General features: G+C 47.2%; 1 protein-coding gene across 3 annotated transcripts in view; it reads right to left on the bottom strand.

The window, feature by feature from the left end:
- ARMC9 (armadillo repeat containing 9) overlaps positions 1-22970 on the bottom strand; it is a gene marked incomplete at its 5' end in the record, with an annotated part of 119861 nt that overhangs the window by 88521 nt on the left and 8370 nt on the right. For 2 of the 3 annotated variants that reach the window (XM_080689896.1, XM_080689894.1), the window contains 4 exons: positions 3509-3607; positions 8835-8992; positions 13923-13947; positions 21982-22074. In XM_080689896.1, the coding sequence (XP_080546022.1) occupies positions 3509-3607; positions 8835-8992; positions 13923-13947; positions 21982-22074 (375 nt within the window). The remainder of the gene's footprint in view (positions 1-3508; positions 3608-8834; positions 8993-13922; positions 13948-21981; positions 22075-22970) is intronic. The other variant, XM_080689895.1, reaches the window with a different exon arrangement.

Genomic DNA, 22970 nt, shown 5'->3' on the forward strand with positions numbered 1-22970 from the left:
CTGACAGAAGTGGAACGCCATGGCTGTACTTGCGTAATCTTGGAAAGTTTTTTTGTTTGCTTATCTCTCTTGCCCTAAAGGAAGAACCTTAACTTCTTCTCACTAGGTTGCTGATAATATCAAATCTGATTTCTCTGCAACCCAATTTTTGAGCCTGATAAGGAAAAGACAAATTGGTGTGGTGGCGCACGCTTGTAATCCCAGTATTTGGGAGGCTGAGACAGCTACTTAGTGAGGCTCTTTGCAGCTCAGTGAGACCCTGTTTCAAAATAAAGAATAAAAATATAGGGCTGGAGGGAAAAAAAATTATTAGAGGCTACCTGGGATCATTCTTAACATCCAAGAAACGAATCCCATTTCTAACCCTCTGGGAACACGGGCTCTGCCCGCCAGCTCTGGGAATGGTGCAGGTGCTTGGACACAGTCACCTGGGCGGACCCAGGCGAGGGTGGAGCACACTCGTGGACTTTTCTGGCGTTTCTGTCGGTCACAGGGCGCTCTGCCAGCACGATCTCTCCTCTCCCTGAGGAGAGGGCCGACTCTCTGGATCTGCAGGCCCGGGGCAGACTGGGCACGCACTGCCTACGCATCCTCTCCTTTCGCCAGAGGCCCAGCCAGGGCCCGTCACCTCTGCTCCTGTGCTGCCCCCGTGCGGTGGCGCTGGCTCGGCAGAGCTGTCCAGGTCTGGGTGGGGCTGCTTCTGTACTTTTACAGTTTGAGGAGAAAACCCAGCTCCCTGCAAACAGAACCCACATTCTCCAGCAGGGGCTGGCCAGCACCAACAGCGATATTCTATTCTCAGCCTCTCTCCTCCCCTCTGCCATTCTTTGGTGGTTCTGAACTCAGGAGGGAAGAGGGGTACTATTTATTTTCTGGGCCCTCTGAACTGTGTGTGTGTGTGTGTGTGTGTGTGTGTGTTTGTGTGTGTGTGTGTGTGTGTGTGTGTCTATCTGTCCGTCTGTCACTGGGGACTGAACCCAGAGGCTTTCTACTTCTAGCTAAACCCACAGCTTGATTTTATTTCCTATTTGGAAACAGGGTTTCACTAAGTTGTGGAGGGCCTTGCTAAGATGCTGAGGCTGGCTGCGAACCTGTGGTCCTCCTGTCTCAGCCTCCCAAGTGCTGGGGCTATAATGGCGCACCCCCATGCCTGGCTTCCTTCTAAACTTTCAACATGAAAGTGAGTAAGGCTGCGGACGCATGGTAGCAGCCAGATGTGCAGACAGACTGGCATCTGACGCGGTCACTTTGCAGACCCTTGCCGGCTCTGGGTGGGTGCAGGGCCTTTGTACTTCCGGAGCACAATTAGCTGGATCCTTCGGTGCATCCGTGTGCCCGAGGGGAGCTGAGCGAGGACCACGCTATACAGGAGACTGAGCGTGTCCACTTATCCTGAAACTGGTGGCATCTGTTTGGCCCTAGAGTAGAATTTAATCCCTTAAAAAAAAAAGAAAAGCAAACTTCTTCCAAATCTTAAATCCTATCAGTCAGTCACTAGACATCCCCTCCAAAGTGTGTCTTAATTTTCTTCTTGATACATGGTAAGTCCAACTCCCGAGACGAACACCATAAATCTACGGCAGACGTGCCTGGCAAATGACGACACCTCCTCTCCTCCACATCCTCTCCCGCCCTTCCTGCAGAGAACCCCACAGGAGCAGCGTGAGAATGGGCGCAGCTTCTGCTGCCTGGTCCCCCGAGACTCAGCAGAAAGCAAGCGGTTACGGCCAAGCCGCACGCGGCGCATGCTCCCCGCCGCTCTCTAAGGCTTACACAGAACCTGCGCCTCGGGGCCAGAGACCAGCCACGGGTGGCAGGACTGGTCTCCTAACAGATGACATGAGTGCCTTCTCCTGGGACAAAACACCAGCGAGGCTGCACCACTGCTTCTTTTATTTATTTATTGGATACTGGGAATGAAACCCAGGGGCATTCTACCTCCAAGCTACACCCCCAGCCCTATTTTTTATTCTTTATTTTGAAACAGGGTCTCACCGAGTTGCAAAGGGCCTCACTAAGTGGCTGAGGCTGTCCTTGACCCGTGATCCTCCTGTCTCAGCCTCCTGAATGCTGGGATTGCAAGCGTGCGCCACCACGCCTGGCTCCTCCCCTGCTTTTCCTAAACTGCCCTTAGTAGCAAGGGCAGTTAAATAATTTTAAATAAGCTCAATTTTAAATTTAAATCAATTTTAGATACGCTCACTGCAGAAACATAGAGAAAATGGAAATACAGGGATGCTTGTATAGGTAAGAGATGATGGGGTTTCACAACATGAACCTGGAAAACACTGAGTATGTGATGAATTAATATTAAAAAAAAAAGAGCAGCCAGGCATGGTGGCAGACACCTGTAACCCAGTACCTGGGAGGCTGGGACAGAAGGATTGTGGTTTCAAGGCCAGCCTCAGCAACTGAAACCCTCAGGAGCTTTAGTGAGACTGTTTCAAAATAAAAAGTAAAATAGGTTCAAAGGTGTAACTCAGAGGTAGAGTGTCGCCTGAGTTCAAGCCCCAATACCAAAGAAAAGAAAAAAGCCTCTGCCTTAAACCTTACAACTCTCACTTGGAAGTCCTTTTTTATTCTATTTTTTATGGTATTTGGTGAACCCAGGAGCATTCTACCTCCAAACTATACCCCCAGCCCTATTTTTAGTTTTTATTTTGAAACCAAGTGTCTCTAGGTTGGTGAGTCTCACTACTTGCTGAGGCCATCCTCAAGCCTACAATCCTCCTGTGTCAACCTCCCAAGTGCTGGGATTATAAGTGTGTAACACCACTCCAGCTTGGCTTTTTGTGTGTGTGTGTGTGGTACTGGGGATGGAACCCAGGGGCATTCTATCTCCGAGCTAAACCCCAGCCCTGTATTTATTCTTTATCTTGAAACAGCATCTCACTAAATTGCAGGGGGCCTCACTAAGCAGCTGAGGCTGGCTGCAAACCTGCTATCCTCCTGTTTAGCCAGGCGTGGTGGCGCACCTTTGTAATCCCAGCACTTGGCAGTCCTTTTGAAAGAGAGAATAAGGTCTCCTCCCACTGCTACCGATTCCCAGGCCACAGGAGCTCCAGACAGCAGTGGCCAGGCGGATCCTCTCTCCCCACCAGCCCCGGGAGGCCGAACCTTCAGCTGTGTTCTGTTCAGAGACAGTTTTCTTTTCCTTCTGAGTTTCTAGACCTCCCAAGCCAGCTGTGATACAACCTACTGAGTAGGATTTTTTTTTTTTTTTGAGGGTTTGGGGATGGTACCCAGGGGCATTCGATCACCAAGCTACACTCCCTGCCCTATTTTTAATTCTTTATTTTGAAACTGGGTCTAAGTTGCAGAAGGCCTCACTAAGCAGCTGAGGCTGTCGGCGAACCGCGATCCTCCAGTCTCAGCCCCCCGAATGCTGATTACAAGCTGCGCCACCATGCCCGGCTCTGAGTGTGATTTTCTCGTGTGCACTCATTTTCTCTAATCATTTTAAATGTGGGGGGGACAGAGCAGGGCGCCACCCGACGCAGAGCCTCACCGTGCCGGGCCTCGTGAAGTCCACGCTGTGCGCCAGGCTCTGCCGCATCTGGTTACTGAAGAGGCGGACGCAGACGCTCTGAAGGTACTCGGGGGTGATCTGCGAAGAGGAAGGGGCGGCTGGAGAAAGGCAGGCGGAGGGCCAGGGCAGGGGGACATGGAGGCAGGAGCTGGGGAAGAACCACTCGGCTCTAGTTTGGGATTTTGGGGGAGGAGTTAACACATTGACCTGACAGATCAAAACAGCTAAGGAGCCACAGGTGCCATCACCTGTCCCATTTCAAACGAGGGACGCTGCTTGCTGCATTTCCACCGCGATGGAAAATGAGCCGACGAAGCCAGTTTTGTAAGCGCGAGTTATAAAACGGAGAACGCGCCAGCCAGAAACGGCTTCACGTTTGCCTTGGCGAGGCCTAAGGGGCTGAGACAGGAGGATGCAGGTTCATGCCCAGCCTCAGCTACTTAGTGAGGCCCTCCACAACTTAGTGAGACCCTGTTTCAAAATGAAGAATAAAAAACAGGGCTGTGTTGTAGATTGGAGGTAGGATGCCCCTGGGTTCCATCCCCAATATCGCAAAAAAAAAAAAAAAAAAAAAAAATACCGAAGGCTCGTCTCCGAGGACGTCTTGTGCTCTAATATATAACTCATGAAGATAAGCGCCTGGAAGCGACCTAAACACCCAACAGTAGGAAGGTAGTAAAATGCACAACCACCACACGGCAAAAACGCTGCAGCCATGAAGGTGAGGCGCTGGGGGAGAGCGCTGAATGACTTCAAGAATGTGACTGAGGGCCGGGCGTGGTGGGCACGCTTGTCATCCCGGCATTTGGGAGGCCGAGACTGGAGGACCGCGGTTCGCGGACAGCCTCAGCTACTTGGTGAGACCCTCCGCAACTCCGTGAGATCCTGTTTCAAAACACAGAATAAAAAATAAGGCTGGGGGTGCAGCCTTATAGAATGCCCCTGGGTTCTATTCTCAGACCTGCAAAAAAAAAAAAAAAAAAAAAAAAAAAAGACAATGTGACCAGGTACTAGTAAAAAAGCGACTAGTGTGTGGCCCCAGACCAATTTCTGCAGAACAAAGGTTGCCAGGCGTGGTGGCGCACGCTTGTAACCCCTGTGCTTGGGAGGCTGAGACAGGAGGATCGCACAGGTTCGAAGCCAGCCTCAGCTACTTAGTGAGGCTCTCAGCAACTTAGTGAGACCCTGTTTCCAAATAAAATATAAAATGGGTCTGGGAGTATAGCCCAGAGGTAGAAAAGCCCCTGGGTTCCATCCCTAGTACCACATGCACACACAAAAGGTGTGTGTGTGTGCACGCGTGCATGTATACAGGCATGTACTGAAAAATGTCTGGAATGTTAACAAGTACTATTATAATTTTTCTTTTTTGTACTGTTTTATAATTTTGAAGTTTTTTTAGAATGCATACTATTTTGTTGTTGTTTTTTGTGATACTGGGGATTAAACCCAGGAACATTCTACCTCCAAGCTACATTTATGCCCTTTTTATTTGTTTATTTTGAAACAAGGTCTCACTAAGTTGCTGGGGGCCTCACTAAATTGCCAAGCTAGCCTCCAACCTGTGACCCTCCAGTCTCAGCCTCCCAAGGAGTGGGATTACAAGCATGCGCCACCACACCCTGTGAGGTAATCATATTTTTAAAGTTATTAAAAACAATTTTATAATCCCAGCATTCGGGAGGCTGAGACAGGTTCGAAGCCAGCCTCAGCTACTTAGTGAGGCCCTTTACAACTCCATGAGACCCGTTTCAAAACAAAGAATAAAAAATAGGGCTTGGAGTGTAGCTCAGAGGTAGGATCCCCCTGGGTTCCATCTCTAGTACCACAATAAAAACAAAACAAAACAATTTTAATACAAAAACGTATACTGATGGTAAAACTCTATAGAGTTTAATACAAACAATAATATAAAAAATTGAGAAAATCTGAAAAATACCAACAGATCATATCAATGTCCATCCTCACTGTGACATTACAGGTTTTTTTTTCTTTTGTGGTCCTAGGGATTGAATCCAGAGGCATTTTACCTCTGAGTTACACACCAGTGCTATTTTTTATTTTGAAATTAGGTCTCACTAAGTTGCAGAGGGCCTCACGAGGTTGCCGAGGCTGGCCTCAAACCTGTGATCCTCCTGCCTCGGTCTCCCAAGTACTGAGATTGCAGGTGTGCGCCACCACGCCTGGCATGTTGCCCCACAGTTAGACAGTGTTATTACTGAGGTCCTCGGCAAAGTGACAAGCTTCCTGCCTTCCTTTCTTTTCTCTTTTTCCAGTACTGGGGATGGAACCCAGGAGCATTCTACCTCTGAGCTACACGCCCAGCCCTATTCTATTCTTTATTTTGAAACAGGGTCTCGCTAAGTTGTGGAGGGCCTCACTAAGCAGCTGAGGCTGGCCGCGAACCTACAATCCTCCTCTCAGCCGCCAGCACGCCGGCCTCTGCATTATTTCTTACAACACAATGTGTACAATTGTTTCAGTTTTTAAAAATGTCTATTTCAAGAAAAAGATTTTACTGGCTCTTCTTTTTTGGTCACTTCCAATTCTTTATTTTAAATTGGAAAGAGTGGATGACTGCAGTTGAGTACAAATGAGTCAACTTGTTCCAGCCAAGGATGAACTCACTGGAAATTGAGTGTGCTTTCTAATTTTGTAAAAGTGAAATTCCAGTGACATTCCCATTACTGTCAGGAATAAGATGAAGATGCCCATGACAGTGTTATTTAAGAGTGTCCTGGTCCAAGCCAATGTCCTAAGGAATAGAAAGTTAAAAAGAGGGGGGGAAAAAAGCCAGGTGTGGTGGCGCATGCTTGTAATCTTAGCATTTGGGAGACTGAGACAGGAGGATCGCGGACAGCCTCAGCTTCTACTTAGTGAGGCCCTTTGCAACTCAGTGAGACCCTGTTTAAAACACAAGAATAAAAAATAGGGCTGGAGTAGCTTAGAGGTTGAATGCCCCTGGGTTCCATGCCCAACGCCACAAAAAAAAAAAAAAAAAAAATTAAAAAAAAAGCAAAGCAAAAATACCCATTATTTGAAGATGATCTGGTTGAACACAGGAGAATCAATAATATAAAACCAACTCTGAGCCGGGCGTGGTGGCGCATGCTTGGGAAGCTGAGGCAGGAGAATCGCGCAGGTTCGAAGCCAACCTCAGCTGGCTTAAAAGACCCTGTTTCCAAATAAAATATAAAATAGGTCTGGGAGTGTAGCCCGGAGGTAGAAGGCCCCTGGGTTCCATTTCTAGTACCACTAAACAAACAAACAAACAAACAAACAAAACCAACTCTGAGGTTTCCAGGCACACGCTACCATGCCTGAATATCCCAGTACTTGGGAGGCTGAGAAAAGAGGACTGCAGGTTCAAGACCAGCCTCAGAAACATAGCAAGACTGTCAGCATCCCAGCAAGACCCTGTTTCAAAACAAAAATATAAAAAATGGGCTGGGGAGCCAGGCGTGGTGGTGCACGCTTATAATCCCAGTACTTGGGAAGCTGAGACAGGAGGACTTGGGTTCGCAGATAGCCTCAGCTACTTAGTGAGGCTCTCTGCAACTTAGTGAGACCGTTTCCAAATAAAGAATAAAAATCAGGCTGGGGCTGGGTGTGGTAGCACACACCTGTAATCCCAGAATTTGAGAGGCTGAGATAGGAGGATGGCGGTTTACAGACAGCCTCAGCTACTATTTAGTGAGGCCCTTTGCAACTCAGTGAGACCTGATTTCAAAATAAAAAAATAAAATAGGACTGGGGATGTAGCTTGGAGGTAGAATGTCCCTGGGTTCCATCTTAGTACTGAAAAAAAAAAAAAAAAATATATATATATATATATATATATATATATATTTTTTTTTTTTTTTTTTTTCAGGCTGGGGGTATTGCTCACAGTCAGAATGCCCCTGGGTTCAATCCCCAGCACCACAAAATAAATAAATGAAATGAAAATAAAAAAATAAACCAGGCCGCGGGTGTGAGCGTCAGCACATACTGTAATGGCAGCACTCACTCTGCAGGCTGAGGCAGGATAGTCAAAGGCTCAGTGCCGCCTCATCGACTTGGCGAGGCTCTCAGCAACTTATCAAGACTGCTTCCAAATTAAAAAAAATTATAAAGGGCTAGGGGTAGCTGGGCATGGTGGTGCACACTTATAATCCCAGGACTTGGAAGGCTGAGACAGGAGGATCATGGCTCGTGGACAACCTCAGTTACTTAGTGAGGCCCTTTGCAAATCATTGAGACCCTGTTTCCAAATAAAGAATAAAAAATAGGGCTGGGCCGGGCGTGGTGGCGCACGCTTGTAATCCCAGCGCTTGGGAGGCTGAGACAGGAGGATCGCACAGGTTCGAAGCCAGCCTCAGCTACTTAGTGAGGCTCTCAGCAACTCAGTGAGACCCTGTTTCCAAATAAAGTATAAAATAGGTCTGGGAGTATAGTCCGGAGGTAGAAAGTCTCTGGATTCCACCCCAGTACCACAAACAACAACAACAACAAAACAACAACAACAAAACAACAACAACACCCTGAGATGACTAGGGTTCTGGAAGCTGGCCGGTACCACACAGCACATGCGCATCGGCGCGCCCACACCTGCAGGGCCTCCCTCCCACCTCGGGCTTTGGCTGCCATATAGGGGATATCTGTTGCCAAACAATTTATCCTTTGCTAACATTAAGAATAAGGTAGAGAAATAAGGATATGGTAGATAATGTATTAGAAAAATGGATTAAAAAACTGCATAATACAACCATATCAAACTCCAACTTAAGCCAGGCATGGTGGCGCACACTAGGAATCCCAGGACTTGGGAGGCTGAGACAGGAAGATCGCAGGTTCAAAGCTAGCCTCAGTAACTTAGTGAGACCCTGTTTCCAAATAATAAAATAAAAAGGGCTGAGGGTGCAGCTTGGAGGTAAAAGGCCCCAGAGTTTAATCCTTAGTACCATAAAAACAATAACAAAAAAAAAAAACAAAAAAACAACAACAACAAGCTGGTCCCTGTGCACATGACTTTTTTTTGGTATTAGGGGATGAACCCAGGGGCCTTCTACCTCCGAGCTATACCCCAGCTCCACTTTGGAAACAGGGTCTCACTACTTGCTGAGCCTGTCCTCAAACCTGCGGTCCTCCTGCCTCAGCCTCCCAAGTACTGGGATTCCAGGGTGCGCCCCCACGCCTGGCTCACAGGGAAGAGAGCGATGCCCGTCTCTGCTGGTGACGGGGTGGCCAGAAACGCACGTCAACACTCTCCGTGCCCCAGACACTGCTTTCTCTCCAACAGGAACATACACAGTACCCTTCTTACCATCTTGCCGCTGACTGTGGCCTCCAGAGAGTCCACCAGCTCGGCAGTGACCCCGATGAGATTGTGGTAGTCGGCCTGGATCTTGTTGTACCGCTTCAGGTACGTCATGGACCGGCGCTCGGCCTCCACCAGCCGCTGGTGGAGCTGCTGCAGCATCTCTAGGAACAGTGTGTATCGAAGCCACGTGTAAGAACAGCAACAGCTGGGCGTGCTGTCCCACGCTTGTAATCCCAGGACTTGGGAGGCTGGGATGGGAGGATTACGCAGGTTCAAAGCCAACCTTAGCTACTGAGTGAGGCTTCAAATAAAATAGAAAATAGGTAGAAAGCCCCTGGGTTCCACCCCCAATACCACCACACACAGAAAAAAAAAAAGCACAGCAACGGCAGCCGGTTGTGGTGTTGCATACCTGAAATCCCAGTACTTAGGAGGCTGAGACACGAGGATCACAGGTTTGAAGCCAGCCTCAATAACTTAGTGAGGCCCTCAACAACTCAGTGAGAATGTTTCAAAAATAAGCCGGGCATGGTGGCATACACTTGTAATCCCAGTACTTGGAAGGCTGAGACAGGAGGATCACAGGTTCAAAATAATAAAAAAAAAAAAAACCCATGATTGGGATGTAGCTGGGAGGTAAAATGCCCCTGCTTTCGATCTCCAGTATTGCAAAAAAATTAATTAAAATTAAATGGGGTAGTGGTACAGCTTGGAGGTAGAATGCCCCAGGTTCAATCCCCATACCCAAACAAAATAAAGCAATAAATAAAAAAAAACACCCAGCAACAATAACCCACAAAATTAAATGTAATCATTTTTCTCAAAGGTCTACCATACTTACTGTCGATATTTTGCCCTAACAGTGAATTTTACACTATCCGGATTTAACACGTCACTTCTATTTCATGCCATCGGTATTCATAAAGTGCTCTGTAATGACTGATTGAATTTTTTTTCTTTCTGAAAATTCAACTGAACTTCAAAACAAAAATCCTAACAAAAACTCTTCCCCTGACTGAACCTCACGCAATTTCTATTAGTTCTTCTCTCTGTATCTAAGAAATAAAACCAGCGCTTCTTTCTAAATTCAGCTCACAAAATGGTTGGGCCGAACCGGCCTCTCTTTCTCTGTTTCTGCACTCTGAGGTTGTCTGGGGACGATTCCTGTCTGCAGGATGGTTCTTTATTTTAAATAAAAGTGAAGGCTGCTGGACTGACACTTAGAAATAAGAGCCCAGAATGAGAGAAGATTCCAGGGGCCATCCTGCCCATCGATGGAGCAGGAAAGATGGGAGCGGCAGGTGAGGATGCCCAGAGGCCGCGAGCCCAAGGCCAGGCCACCGCCACGGCTGGAAGAGGCAGGTCCTCCTCGCTGTCAGGACTCTGCCCTATTTTACTGGCAGTCAGCTTTGTCACTGTGAAAAACAAAACAAGCCGGCGTGGTGGCGCACACTCGTAACCCCAGGACTCAGGACCGGAGGATCGCAGGTTCACGGCCAGCCTCAGCTACTTAGTGAAGCCCTCTGAAACTTAGTGAGACCCTGTTTCAAAAAATAAGGCTGGGAGCCCGGCGTGGTGGCACACGCTTGTGATCCCAGCGTTCGGGAGGCCGAGACTGGAGGATCGCAGTTCACGAACAGCCTCAGCTACTTAGTGAGGCCCTCCGCAAATTAGTGAGACCCTGTTTCAAGATAAAAAAATAAAAAACAAGGCAGGGGGTATAGCTCAGAGGTCGAATGCCTCTGGGTTCCATCCCCAGACAACCCCCCCCCAAATAAGGCTGGGGTATAGCATGGAGGTAGAATGCACCTGGGTTCAATCCCCAGTACTGCAAAAATAGACAACAAAAACTCAGAGATGATGAAATTAAAAGGAGTGAAGACTCGCTCTGGCGCCCAGCTGCGGAGTCGGTCCACGGTGGGCTGGCGCAGTGCTCTGGGGCCTGTGGCAGCGCACTACATCGTGGCAGGAGACCGTGGCGGAGGAAACCTGCGCATCTCAAGGTGCGACAGGAAGGGACCAGGGCTCCAGCTCCCTTCCAGGGCACGCCCCACGGTGGCCTACCTGTTCTACTAGGCCTCGCCGCCCAACACTCTGCCCCTTCCCAAGAGCACAGCAGACGGCGGCCCAGCCTCACCACGGGGCGTCTGGGGACACCGCACATCCAGACCTAGGGCCTACGTCTATCCCTCCTCCAGGCCTCATGGGATCTAAGGAAGACGCACCGGGAGCTGTGCTGTCTGTTTCTATCACACTGGACCTCAATTTGATGTACGGCGCGATGTACCAGTAAAGTATATTAATAAGCGTTGGGGGAATTTTAAAAACATTGTTCAGGTTTCTGAATTCTAGAAAATGATCAGCTGCTTATTGTCTGAAGGGACTGAATCAATCAGTGCCTGAAACACCAAAAGCCAGTGTCTCTGCGGCCTTAAATGTCTAGGTGAAAATAACCCAATGCGCTATACCGCCAGCTGGAGTTTTTACTGTAAATACTATTTTTATTTTTATTATTTATTTATTTATTTATTTATTTTGGTGGTACTGGGGTTCCTGGAAGCCCTTATACCTCCGGGCTACACTCCCAGACCTATTTTTTTTTTACATTATTTGGAAACAGGGTCTCTTAAGCCAGCGCGCGCGGCTGGCTTTGAACCTGCGCGCTCCTCCTGTCTCTGCCTCCCAAGCGCGGGGATTACAAGCGTGCGCCACCACGCCCGGCTTGTAAATACTATTTTTAATATAAATCCTTTTGAGAAAAATGTCTACAAGTGGCTTTTTTTTTTTTTACTTCTTCAAAGGTTTTTGGAAATCTCACTTTATCCATTACATCTTCCTATTAAGACACACAGAATAAGGATATTGCCCCATGGTTCCATTTTAAAAACAACACCTAAGTACAGAATTAAACTGGTGGCATTCTGTGGCTCCTGGTCACTGTGGCCTTAACTGAGAGAGGAGAGGACAAGATGGTGACTACTGGCTCTCCTGCCTGGGCCGGCCCAGCCCTTGACACAGGTCCCCACAGGTCGCTGGCACTGCTCATCTCTGGTCTCCATGGCAACGTGGCCCTGCACTCGCCGGGCCTGCCAGGCTCGTTCCGCTTGCTGCCCTCAGAAAGGTCAGCTAAGGTGGACCCTGGAGGCGGCTCGCAACCCTGGGCTCTTGCTGAACTCCCACAGGAAGGCGGTGGAGACACACACCTGTTCTCCTGTTGGCACCACCCCACCGTGGTTACTTGATCTCAAGATCCGACATAAGGATCACAGATTTGAGGCCAGCCTCGGCAACTTAGCGAGACCCTGTTACAAAATAAAAAATTAAACAGGGCTGGGGGTGTAGCTCAGCAAAAGAATGCCCTGGGCTCAATCTTCAAGCATAGAAAATAAGGGCAGGGAGCTGATATTATTCTTCTTTGAAAAGGGCAAATGTGATATTTCATGTAGTAAAACTCCACCTGCTGGGAAGTGAGGATTAGTCCCTCGGTCCTTATGTCTCCTGTGTTGAAACCCAGCACCGTGCAGCAGGTGCGGAGGCGCGGCGTCGAGGCAGTGGCCTATGCGGGCTCGGATCTCGCCAGCAGACCCATCTGTCCTGGGAGCAGGACGGGCTGGCGGGAGGTGGACCAGGTGGAGGAAGTCTGTCACTGAGCCCTGCCCTGGAAGGGTCTACCTTCTCCCCGACCTCCTCGCGTCTCTCTGCTCCCCAGCTGCCAGGAGCTGAGCAGCTCCCCTCCCCGGCGCCCGCCGCCCTGTGTGACTGCCCGAGCCTGGGACCACAGTCTGGGGCCCAGAAACTGAGCCGACTTTTCTTGTCAGGTATTTTGGCCACAGCAATGAAAAGCTGACTAACACACACCTTTCCCAACACACAATTAGCTTTTGGTACTGGGAACTGAGCTCGGGGTGTTCTCCTCTGAGCTACAGCAAAACAGGACCTCCCTCAGTTGCTGAGAGAGGCCTGGAATCAGAGATCTCCATCTTAGCCTCCAAGGACTCAGATTCCGGGAGTCTGGCACCACACCTGGCCCCAACATAACAACGTGAACGTTTCAAAGTGTAGTATCAGCTGGGCACGGTGGCACATGCCCACAATGCAGTGCTGTATAGGAGTGGGTGCTGAGCACTGCTAGTGAGATAAGACCCCATTTGACTGGCTCCACGTAAAAGTTACTGAAATAATCCCTTCCGCACCCATGCCGCCCTGTCGTCTACGCTGCCTTGCTCCTTCAGGATATTTTACCTCCCTCCACGCCTCACAGGTTCAAGGGCAGCCTCAGCAAGTAGCGACTGTCATGAATCTAGTGTTTCAAAATAAAAATAAAATAGGGGTAGGGGTGCAGCTCAGAGGGAGAGTGCCCTGGGTTCAATCCCCAGCACCACGAAAATTAATTAATTAATTAATTAAAAATAAAGGAACTAAACCGGGGGTGGTGGCACATGCTTGTAATTCCAGCATTTGGGAGGCTGAAGACAGGAGGACTGTGGTTCACAGAAAGCCTCAGCTACTTAGTGAGGCCCTTTGCAACTTAGTAAAACCCTGTTTCAGAATAAAGAATAAAAGCCGGGCGTGGTGGCGCATGCTTGTAATCCCAGCATTCAGGAGGCTGTGACCAGAGGATTGAGGTTCGTGGACAGCCTCAGCTATTTAGTGAGGTCCTCTGCAACTCAGAGAGACTCAGTTTCAAAATAAAGAATAAAAATAGGGCAGGGAGTGTAGCTCGGAGGTAGAATGCCCCTGGGTTCCATCCTCAGACCCACAAAAGAAAAGAAAAGAAAAGAAAAGAAAAGGAAAGAAAGAAAAAGAAAGAAAGAAAGAAAGAAAGAAAGAAAGAAGGAAAGAAAGAAAGGCTGGGGGTATAGCTCAGAGGCAGAATACTTCTGGATTCCATCCCCAGTACCACAATAAAATAAAATAAAATAAAGGAACTGTAGGCCAATCTGATTATAAAGCACTCTGTAAATATTTAGACTTTTCAAGCCCTTATTTGCCAAGCCCACAAATTCTCTCCATTCCTGCCTGCCCTACGTCACAGCTTAAAACCCGACCTGGTAAAGCTGTTCGTGTGGACGTTTAGCCTGGATGGTTTACCTTTGTTACTCTGGCCGTTCTCCTTCTGGGATGAGGAGCAAGTTCAGGAAACGCGTTCAGGATACAGCACTCAGGGTAAGAGAGAGCTTCAGCCTGGTAAAGAGGATTCTCAGGACCCCGAAGGCCAGTTCCAAATGCTCCTGTGAGCGGCGAAGACTGCGGCTTCGCGGTCTTGGCCGACGGGCTCCCAGATGGGTGCTCAGCTCTCCGTCTCAGCGCTCACCGTGGTCTTGGAGAGCGGCGCCGCTCCCGCAGCCTCCCGACAGGCCCTCTCCGCCCCGTCCAGAGCCCTCCCCGCTGCCAGCAAAGCGGCCTGAAGCTCGGCCTGAAGCTGCACATCTGAGTCCATGCCCTTTAACACTCCAATTCCAAAGCTTTGTCCTAAAGAAACTGAGGTTGGGAGGAGCGCAGTGGCTCAGGCTGCAGACTCGAGCCGGGGTTCAGATCCAGCTTCTACCTATCTGGATGTGCAAATGAAGGCAAAGTTACTTATGTGGGATTTTTCTCCCCTTATTTTACTTTAATTACAATTTTCTTCTTTTTTTGTAATGGCTCTATTTTCATACTATATAATTCACCTATTTTTTTTTTTTTTTTTTTTTTTTGGTGGTACTGGGGTTTCTGGAAGCCCTTCTACCTCAGGGCTACACTCCCAGACCTATTTTATATTTTTATTTGGAAACAGGGTCTCTTACGCCAGCGCGGCTGGCTTTGAACCTGCGCGATCCTCCTGTCTCTGCCTCCCAAGCGCGGGGATTACAAGCGTGCGCCACCACGCCCGGCTATAATTCACCTATTTAAAGTACACGTTTCAATAGCTCTCAACACATTCACGGAGTTCTGTTACCGTCACTACAGTGGATTTTGATTTTGTGTTCTCCTGTAACGCAGGGGCTCAGATCCAGGGCTCCACGTGTGCAGGGCAAGTGCTCTACGCCCAGCCCTACCACAGCCTTACATTCTCACGATCCCCAGGAAGGGGATCCACTGGCAGTCACCCCTGCATCCGGTCCCCCCAGGGGTGGGCAACCACGATGTACTTTCTGTCTCTATAGACTGGACTCTTCCAGACCCTGCAGATACACAGACCCCAGGCCACGTGACCTTCTGTGTCTGGCTTCTTTCTCTGAGCACTGTGTTTTCCAGGGTGACGTATGTAGTAGCATGAATCAGTGTTTCCGATACTTTGGTGTATGAGCGCATCACAGCTTATTTAGCCCACTCCTCAGTTAACGGACATTTGGGCTGTTCGCACTTTGGGGCTGCTCCCACAAGGTGTGGCATGGCCACATGTGAAACTACAAAGTCATACAGTAAGCCACTTTGTGAGCCAACTCGATCTGTTTTGGGAAGATTAATGATATAAGAAAATGTTGACTTCCGGGAAGATGGCGACCGAGAAAAGCGGGGCTTAAGAGTCCCGCTAACAACCAATCTCCATTACCACAAAAAGAGCGCCTTTCATAGCCAGAAAACACCATCACCAGAAAAACAAAAAAACCACCAGGCTCCAGAGAGAAAGCGGACTGAGAACAGAGCTCAGGGCCACAGAGGAGATACACGCGCCCGAGGACGCGGCAGCAGCGCCATACTGCCGGCGGCAGCGGCGAACTCAGCGGACGGCTACAGCAAGCCGAGGTGAGCCGATGCGGAACAGCCAGGCGGGATCTTTCGGCGCAGACAGCATTTAAAGCTCCCAGTGGCTGAGCTCAGCACACGCTGCAGGGATTCAGAGTGGAAATCAAAACCAGAGAAGAAAAAATACGCCAGCCTCATGGCCGAGGGTGTGGCAGAGGCGCCATATTGCCACCGGCGGCGGCAGCAGCAGTGAATTCACCGAGTCCAGTACAGCTACATCTACGTACTCAAGAACAGTGAGTCAAATTGCGGGTCACAGAGGAGAAATCCCAGTATTGTGCCTCCTGGGACTTGACCCAGTGAGGGAGTGGTGGTGGCAGAGATATCACACCATAGGAGAGCGTGCAACCTGGCAACCCCATAGTTTAAAGCAGCCTCTATCGACTCCCTGGGTCGGAGACTCTGTGATACAACCCAGTAAAGGAGTAGTAGGGTCTGAGATAATACAGACTCGAGATCCAGAGCACCTTAAGTGAAGCCATAGTGACCCAAAGGAAGAACCCAGAGAAGGCACAAACCTCCGAAATCATGGGAAAGAGGAATAACACTGAAGTAATGAATGTGCACAACCCCACAACATCAGAACCTGATAAAATAGAAAATCAGAGATTTCTAGAAGATCAAATCAGGAAAATAACTGTAGAAATAATAGAGGTGCTTCGAAAAGAACTCAGAGAGAGCCAAAAAGAGATAAAGGATGCAATTAATGAAGTAAAGGCCTCAATTCAAAGCACAAACAACCGATTAGACCACATGGAGAACAGAATCTCGCTCTTAGAAGATGAGCAATCCAAAAATGAATGCATAGTTTCTAATCTAGAAAAAGATATCCAACAGCAGGAATCTGACATTGAAGAAATATGGGCCCATTTTAAGAGAGCTAACCTAAGAATAATTGGAATAGAGGAGGGAAAAGAAAGTGATACCAAAGGGATCAACAATCTCTTCAAGGAAGTAATAGCAGAAAATTTTCCAAATATAGAGCAAGAGGTTGATACACAGATCCAGGAAACTTATAGAACTCCCTTTAGACAGGATCCGAGAAGAGGATCCCCACGCCATATAATTGTCAAAATGACCAATGTGGAAGCCAAGCAGAGAATCTTAAAGGCAACAAAAACAAAGGGCCAAGTGACTTTCAGAGGCAAACCAATTAGAATCACTCCAGACTTCCCAAACCAAGTCATGAGAGCCAGAAGGGCTTGGAGTAACATATTCCAAACTCTGAAAGAAAACAACTTCCAGCCAAAAATTTCCTACCCAGCAAAACTTTCTATCAAATTAGATGGAGAAATAAGAAGCTTCCATGACAAACAGAAACTGAAGGAATTTATGTCTTCAAAACCAGCGCTAGAGAAAATACTCAAAGAGATTAACTACAAAGAAGAAATAGGTAACACTCACCAGAACCAGAGAAACAAGAGTTTCCATCCAACAGACAACTAAGATTGGTTATCTGTGGAGATTCATTATTTATGTTAGTCTTTTACCTATCTCTAAATTGTATTGTTTGCCTTTAGTGTTGTTAATTTTTAGGATTTCTAGTTGGAATATTAATATACCTTCAGATATAGCAATTGGAAATATTTTATCCAATTCTATTAGTAACTTTTAACTCTGTTTACATTGTCTTTGGATATACAATATTTTCTTTTATTTTTTAGGGAGTTTGTATATTCTTCTGTTGCCTGTGCCATTGAAATCATATCCAAGAAATCACTGCCAATTTCAATGTTGTGAGGTTTTATGACCCAGATTTTCTCCTAAAAGTTTATAGTCTTAAGATTTATATTTAGGTCTTTTATCTAGTTTGAGTTAATACTTGTATGTGGGATTAGGTAAGGGTCCAATTTTATTCTTTTCCATGTAATAATTATTTTTCAACAATATTTAGTTAAAAGATTATTATTTCCACCACCAAATCTTCGTGGAAACCTTGTCAAAAATAACTTGACAATATAGGGAAGAAGTTAGCTCTAGGCTTGTATTTAACTCCAATGGTCTATATATCTGCCTTTAGAACAGTACTACACTGTTTCAATTATTGTAGCTTTATATGGTTTGAAATCAGAAAATATACATCTTCTAGCTTTGTTTTTGCTTCGAGATTGTTTTGGGTATCTGGAGTCCATATTCCATATCAGGATAGATTTTTTTCTGAAAAGTAAATATATGATAGTTTCACCTAAAAAAAAGAAAAAAATATTCTCTGGTAAGAAAGAAAGCAAAAAGAAATATTGAAATGTTATCTTTAAGTCATCAAAAGCTTGGTATCAGACAAATGAAACTGTTATGTGAGATTATCATTTTTAATTTTGGATAAATTGCTATAATACTAGATGTCAACCACTAAGCCAAGCATGGGAGGGAGGGATGGGGAGAGAATGGGGTGGGGATCGGGTGGGGGCTGACTGGGCGATGTGTGCATGTATGTCTACAAAAGTTTGTATCCCACTATGATGTATGAATACAGTGCACCAATAAAATAAAATTAAAAAAAAAAAAAAAAAAAAAAAAAAAAAGAAAATGTTCTCTCCATCTGATAAAAATGTAAAAACACACACACATGTGTATTTACGTTTATCACAAACACTGTACACTTCTTGTGTATGTATGTATACAAAGACACTTCTGTGATTTGGGATCTTTTATAAGGAATATGGTCGATATTATAATCAAGAGTTTAAAAATCAAGGATTTAGGCCGGGCGTGGTGGTGCACACTTGTAATCCCAGCATTCGGGAGGCTGAGACCGGAGGATCGCGATTCGCGGACAGCCTCAGCTACTTAGTGAGGCCCTCCGCAACTCAGCGAGACCCGGTTTCAAAATAAAGAATAAAAAATAGGACCGGGGGTGTAGCTCGGAGGTCAAATGCCCCTGGGTTCCATCCCCAGACCCACAATAAATAAATAAATAAATAAATAAATAATAAAAAATAAAAATCAAGGATTTAAAAAATAACTTTTGCGGGAATAAATACAACCACATTAGCTGCCTTCAGAAAATGCTTCAAAGGTCCTCACTCTCAGAGGATTTCATAGAAACTCATGGCCTGGCCACGCCTAGTCTCCGACTATATGTCAGTGACTCTGCTCGGCAATTAGGATTTTTTTTTTCCTTTCTTTTTGCAGTACTGGGGATTGAACCCAGGGGTGTTCTACCACCGAGCTATATCCCTGATCCCTGGTCCTTTTTTTTTTTTTTTTTTTTTTTTTTTTTACGGTACTGGGGATTGAACCCAGGGGCATTCTACCTCAAGCTACACTCCCATCCTATTTTTTATTCTTTATTTTGAAATAGAGTCTGAGTTGCAAAGAGCCTCACTAAGTAGCTGAGGCTGTCTGCGAACTGTGATCCTCCTGTCTCAGCCTCCCAAATGCTGGGATGACAAGCGTGCGCCAGCACACCTGGCTTTCCCTGGTCCTTTTATTTGAGACATCATCTCCGTAAGTTGCACAGGCTAGCCTTGAACTTGGGATCCTCCTGCCTCAGGCCCCTGGGTCTGGCAATTGCAGTGCGCACCACCACACCGGGCAGCAGCCTGCACTCCTGGTAGTGTGCCCAGCACTGCCCGGGGTCTCAGCCGGGCGGGCCCCTCTACCTGGATCCCCTCCCCTCGCTGTCTGCTGCACAGGCTCCCAGTTTATTGTTCAAAACTTCAACTTGACCAGGAGAACTAAGTCTTGGTCTTTTCATTGTAGCCCCCGTTCCCAACACAAAGTTAACTCATTGTAGAAACTTAATGTATTAAACTGCACTGCAAATATTTCCACGTGCAGAGGAAAAGAAAGGAATAAGGTTTACAGTTGCTGCTATGTTTCAGCGAATGCGTCAAAGTGTGTTGAGCAGGGTTAACGGTGGAGTCTGCAAATGCGAGTGCTGGCAGCTCAGTTAGCAGACACTCCCCTGCGCCAGGCTGCTCTAAGCCAGTTGTGGGTATTAACTCAATCCTCAGGCTCTATAAAGTGGTACTATTATTACTAAACTAACATATTACTAATATAACCGATAATTTGCTATGTAAATAATTTCATTTAGATTACAAATATACTGGCACCTGTAAGTTTTTAGCTGGAAAATATTTTATTTTTAAATATTAAAATAGCTAGGTGTTAGCCGGGCGTGGTGGCGCACACTTGTAATCCCCGCGCTTGGGAGGCTGAGACAGGAGGATCGCGCAGGTTCAAAGCCAGCCTCAGCAACTTAGTGAGACCCTGTTTCCAAATAGGAGTATAGCCCAGAGGTAGAAAGCCCATGGGTTCCACCCCCAGTACACCAAAAAAAAAAAAAAAAAAAAAAGCTAGGCATGGTGGTGCACATTTGTAATCCTGATGGTACGTAGGAGACTGAGACTGGAGGGTCGCAGGTTCACAACCAGCCTCAGCAACTGAGATCCTCCACACTTAAGTGAGACCCTGTTGCAAAATAAAATAACAAAATAGGGCTGCAATGTAGCTCAGAGTAGAACGCCCAACAGCATACACACAAAAAAGAGAGGAAGGAAGGAAGGAAGGAAGGACGTAAGTCAAGTTGGGACAGTCCTAGTTCCGCTGATAATGGCTGGGTGCAGACACGGCAGCCGGGAGGATGGAGCTGCGTGTGCAGCGGGAAGAGCCGCAGCGCGGTCTGCCTGTGCCGGCCAGGCCAGGCCAAGGGAGCTGAGACGGCCGGGAGCCTGCGGCCGGGGGAGCCGAGGCGGAGGAAGTGTGCCGCGGGGTCCAGGACAGAGAGCTCAGCTCAGAGGGGAGCCGAAGGCTTTGAAGACAGAAAGGAAGCGGCAGCCCTTCGGCAGCAGAGGAGCACGTGTGCTCACACAGGTGAACGTAGCAAGCACTGTGTGTGTGTGTGTGTGTGTGTGTGTGTGTGTGTGCGCACGCGCACGCGCGCATGTGTACAGTCCTGGAAATTGAACCCAGAGGCATCCCACCTCAGAGCTACATCCCTAGCACTTTTGATTTTTTGGTCTTCAAACGGGATCTCACTAGGTTACTGACGGTTACTGACAGTCTCCTCACTAAGTAGCCAAGGCTGGTCTCAAAGCTGCCATCTTCCCATCTCAGCCTCCCACATACTGGGATTACAGGTATGTGCCACCATGCCTGGCTATAAGCACCAACTTTTCATTTCAAATGGTACCTTCCAAACAGGAGGAGACAGGCGCCCTCACAGGCTGACAGCCCTTGGATAATGGGTCGCGGTGGGCAGGTGACTGACATTCTACTGTTCCTGGGACACACGCCACTCACAGCTGTGACCCCGGTCCAGTCAGGGTCCTCTGTGTGCTCAAAAGGCTCTGCACTGCACCTGGACTATGGTGAGAGCTGCATAACTCTGTACATTTGCTAAAATTTAATGAATTATACACTTACAAGGGGTAAACTTTATGGTATGCAAATTATACATCAATAAAGGTGGTTTTAAAAAGTCCCAATTTGAGCCAGGCATGGTGGCACACGCCTGTAATCCCAGTACTTGGGAGGCTGACACAGGAGGATTGCAGGTCTGAGGACAGCTCAACAATTTAGCAAGACCCTTAGCAATTTAGAGACTGCTTCAAATTAAAAATAAGATACGAGCCAGGTGTGGTAGCGCACGCTTGTAATCCCAGCAATCGGGAGGCTGAGACAGGAGGACTGCAGTTTGTGAACAGCCTCAGCTACTTAGTGAGGCCCTCTGCAACTCAGTGAGACCCTATTTCAAAATAAAGAATAAAAAACAGGGCTCGGAGGTAGGATGCCCCTGGGTTCCATCCCCGGTACTGCAAAAAATAAAATAATAATAATAAATAAATAAAATAGGGCTGGGTATAAATGGTGGTAGAATAGGTTCCATACTCAGTTTTGCAAATAAACAAATAAATACATAAATAAATACAAATTAAAAAGTCTTGATGTGGTTTCTTTGGCCTTTGGTTTTGGTATTAGAGGCTGAAGCCAGCAGTATTCTACCTCTAAGCTACACTCCCAATCCTATTTTATTTTTATTTTGAAACAGAGTCTCGCTAGGTTGATGAGAATCTCACTACTTGCTGAGGCTGTCCTCGAACCTGCAGTCTTCCTGTCTCAGCCTCCCAAGTACTGGGATTATAGGTGTGCGCCACCACGCCCGGCTAAACAAGTCCTGATATGATGATCAGTTAAACCCACATGCCATGGCCTCCTGGCCTCCACGGCGGCTGACTGGAACCATTCTAAGGAGTTCTTTTCCAAGAAGACAGACATCTTTCCTACCTGTACAGAGTCTAGGACCAAGACAGCAAAATAAGACCCTAGCCAGCCTCAGAGCCCAAGCCATCGCAGCCTAGCCTTCCCGGGCCTTCTTCCTTCACCCCAGGAATGCAAAAGTGCGACTCCCACTTGCCCTGGCCAAGAGCCACGGGCCGCGCTGCACCCCGGGGCTCTGCACTGCTTCAAAGGATACACAGATCGTCAGGAGCTTGGGCGTGTTATTGGCTTTAAAAACTAAAGCTAAAAATTTCTCCAGCTTCAACTTTAAATCTGGAGTCCAGGAATCCTGAAGAGAAAAACAAAGAAACAAAAGATAAAAACACTGGCTCGCTAAACGGTAACAGCAGTACCACGTCGCGGCCGGCCGGGTAAAGAGGGCCGCCAGCGCGGAGGCCAAATGCAAGAAGTCTCACAGGACAGGCGAGTCTGGAAAAGAGGCTGCAGAACATGTGATCGACCCATCACAGAAGACCCAAGTATTCACAGCAGGAGAAAAATAACTGTACGTGATCTGAGTGTTTCAAGTGATTTAAATACGAGCATGACAGCTAACCTTATTAGGTTGAATTCCGAAAAGAATTCCGTAAGGTCTAGGCACGCGTGCACCCGGCAGGCCTACCACAATCAATCATGACTGAGTCACTGGATGGGTCCCAAAGAAAGGGACTCGCTCCACACGTCTCATGGAAGCCGTTACCTACTGCAAAACCTCGGTATGTATCAAGAGCTATGACAGTTTTAGTTTGACTTGTCCCTTAAAAATTAATTATTTATCTCAAATAATACTAGTTAATAAAAAAAAAAAAATGAAAAGCCGGGCGTGGTGGTGCACGTTTGTAATCCCAGCATTCAGGAGGCTGAGACCAGAGGATCGTGGTTCGCGGACAGCCTCAGCTACTTAGTGAGGCCCTCTGCAACTCAGTGAGACCCGGTTTCAAAATAAAGAATAAAAAATAGGGCAGGGGCTGTAGCTCAGAGGTAGATTGCCCCTGGATTCCATCACCATATCCACAAAAAAAAAAAAAAAAAAAGACCAAAACAGTTAAAAGAAAAAGTCTGATAAGTAATCTTAGGACAATTTTCTGTATAATCTTCATATAAAAATGTCTTCTACCCAAACCAAGAAGCTTCACCTTTAGAAAGCAGCTATCCCACTAAAACTCATCCACTCCCCTCTGGGAC

Source organism: Muscardinus avellanarius, assembly GCF_963383645.1.
Source record: "Muscardinus avellanarius genome assembly, chromosome: 2".
Lineage (NCBI taxonomy): Eukaryota > Metazoa > Chordata > Mammalia > Rodentia > Gliridae > Muscardinus > Muscardinus avellanarius.